Source organism: Saprolegnia parasitica (genome assembly GCF_000151545.1).
Source record: "Saprolegnia parasitica CBS 223.65 unplaced genomic scaffold supercont2.30, whole genome shotgun sequence".
NCBI lineage: Eukaryota > Oomycota > Saprolegniomycetes > Saprolegniales > Saprolegniaceae > Saprolegnia > Saprolegnia parasitica.
In genome coordinates this window covers 1-2,154 of record NW_012156424.1, presented here as the reverse complement: position 1 = coordinate 2,154, position 2,154 = coordinate 1, and the positions used below count along the sequence as shown (strand labels likewise).

The 2,154-nt window shown below is 53.5% G+C and overlaps 2 protein-coding genes across 2 annotated transcripts; both read left to right on the top strand.

The window, feature by feature from the left end:
- Positions 1 to 35: 35 nt before the first annotated feature.
- SPRG_07420 (hypothetical protein) lies at positions 36 to 808 on the top strand (the record flags this gene model as incomplete). The annotated part of the gene is made up of 4 exons (XM_012346561.1): positions 36 to 107; positions 187 to 417; positions 464 to 619; positions 665 to 808. 4 exons carry the CDS (start codon positions 36 to 38, stop codon positions 806 to 808), a joined length of 603 nt encoding a protein of 200 aa, XP_012201951.1.
- Positions 809 to 1,591: 783 nt separating this feature from the next.
- Positions 1,592 to 2,123, top strand: SPRG_07419 (hypothetical protein; the record flags this gene model as incomplete). The annotated part of the gene is made up of 3 exons (XM_012346560.1): positions 1,592 to 1,685; positions 1,740 to 1,807; positions 1,851 to 2,123. Coding segments are annotated over 3 exons (435 nt in total), but the record flags the coding sequence as incomplete, so codon positions are not given.
- Positions 2,124 to 2,154: the final 31 nt, after the last annotated feature.

The following is a 2,154-nucleotide window of genomic DNA, read 5'->3' as shown; positions in this document are numbered from 1 at the left end:
GGGATGGCCAAGTGTCGTTTGACGAATTCTACAAGATGGTGACGGGCGGAAGGAGCCGCCATCAGGTCTCGTTTGTGGCAGCCGGCGACGGGAAGTCGCTGCGATCGGTACTGCACACGACGACGACGTGCTGCTGGCTTACTCGAATGTTTAGCAACGGGTGCGGGCGCAGCGTCGTCGATCCAGTTGCGCAACGAGCGCAAGAACATTCTCGAGGAGTTCGCGCAAGACAACAATATCAAGCCCGAGTCGGTCAAGAAGGCCTACAAGCGGTTCCAAGCCACCGACAAGGACGGGTCGGGGCAGATTGACTACACCGAATTCTGCGAAATCATGCTTGTGGACCCGTCGCCGCAGTGCGAGAAGCTCTTCCAGCTCTTTGACAACGACAAGGTTGGCCGCATCGACGTGCGCGAGGTACAAATGCAGTGGTTCGAACCAGTGTGGACAGACTGTCTTGTAGTTTATGATCAGTCTCTCCAACTTCACGGGCGCCGAAAAGGAAGAGAAGCTCAAATTTGCCTTTATGATCTTCGACGAAGATGGCAACGGCGTCTTGACCAAGCACGAGCTCATGCGCATCTTGAAGGCGAATCACATGGCTTCCAACGAGTCCGAGGTACTACACACAATCGTGAAATCGGATGTGACATCGTTGGGGTAGGTCGCACGAAAAGCAGACACAATCATGTCCCAAGGCGATAAGGACGGCGACGGTGTTATTTCATTTGACGAGTTCGCCCTCGTGAGCAAGAAGTTTCCCAACATTCTCTTCCCCGCCTACACCCTCACGCAGCAAGCTGTATAAAACTCTCGCGCCAACACAACTACTTCTATCTAGTCACGTCCTCGTAAACAACGAAATGAATAATCACGTCCATTGTGGTTCCTAAAGACTCTTGATCAATGCCTCATGTATGTTGGCCACTATCGTGCACGTCATTGGCTCCTTCTGTTGTGAATTTCAACCAATCCTGTGCGAGCTCGATGTCATCGCCTTGGGCGAGCCTGCGAGATCGACCAAATTGCGTTTCAAAATGGAATTGCTCAAACTTGGCACACCGGTAAAGGACACTTTGGAGAGCACGAAATGCTATGCCACGTTGACGTGTGAGCTGTACCGCAAGTATTGAGGGCCACAACATTAATAGTGGCACATGCCACATTTAAATTTGCGATGTGTTTATTTGAGGTATATCTGGCAATACGTGGCGTTTACCACGAGTCAGATTATGACCCATACCGCTTGCTACACAGCTCGCACGTCAACATGGCATAGCATTTCGTGCTCTCCAAAGTGTCCTGTACCGGTGTGCCAAGTTTGAGCGATTCCATTTTGAAACGCAATTTGGTCGATCTCGCAGGCTCGCACCGGCCTCGCACAAGGCGAAGGACTAGTGCTCGCACAGGATTGGTTGAAATTCACAATAAAAAGAAGCCAATAAAACGTCTTGATCCGGCGCGTCCGGTTACCGCACTCTTCTATCCGTAGCAGGCGCGAGATGATTGTTGGTTTGGACGCGCGATGTTGCTCCTACAAAGATACGCCGGCCGCGCCGCGCCGCGCTGGCCGACGTCTGTGCTTGGCGCAATGTCGATTCCGAGCGCCTTGAGCTTTCGGTCGTTTAGCGCATCGGGCGATGACAGCGACCTTGTGCGCCTCAGCAAGCTCATGTCGATGAAAGGTGCATCCTTGGCATTCTCACCGACCGGCGCAGATCCCATGCCTTCAACACTAGGCATTTGCTCACGCCGCGAAGCCGACAACTACATCCAGAGCGGCAACGTTCGCGTGAATGGCGAGATTGTGCGTCGAGGTCTGTATCCGATGAAGACTCATTTGGGTGTAGATTTCGGAACTCGGCTCCAAAGTCCACCCGACGAGCCAAATTGAACTCAGCCGCGACGCCAACACGCACCGAAAGAGCAAGGTCACTGTGATCCTCAACAAGCCGCTCAACCTCGTATCGTCGCAACCCGAGAACGGCCACGCGCCTGCGATCAAGCTTTTGTCCCCCGAGAACGAGTTCAAGGAGCTCAGCGTCCAACAACCCTTCCTTCTCGATGGCCCGATGAAGATGAACGTCGAGCGTTTTGGGCCCTTGGCGCTCCCTAAAATGGCCGTTTGTGGCCGCCTCGATGTCAACTCGACCG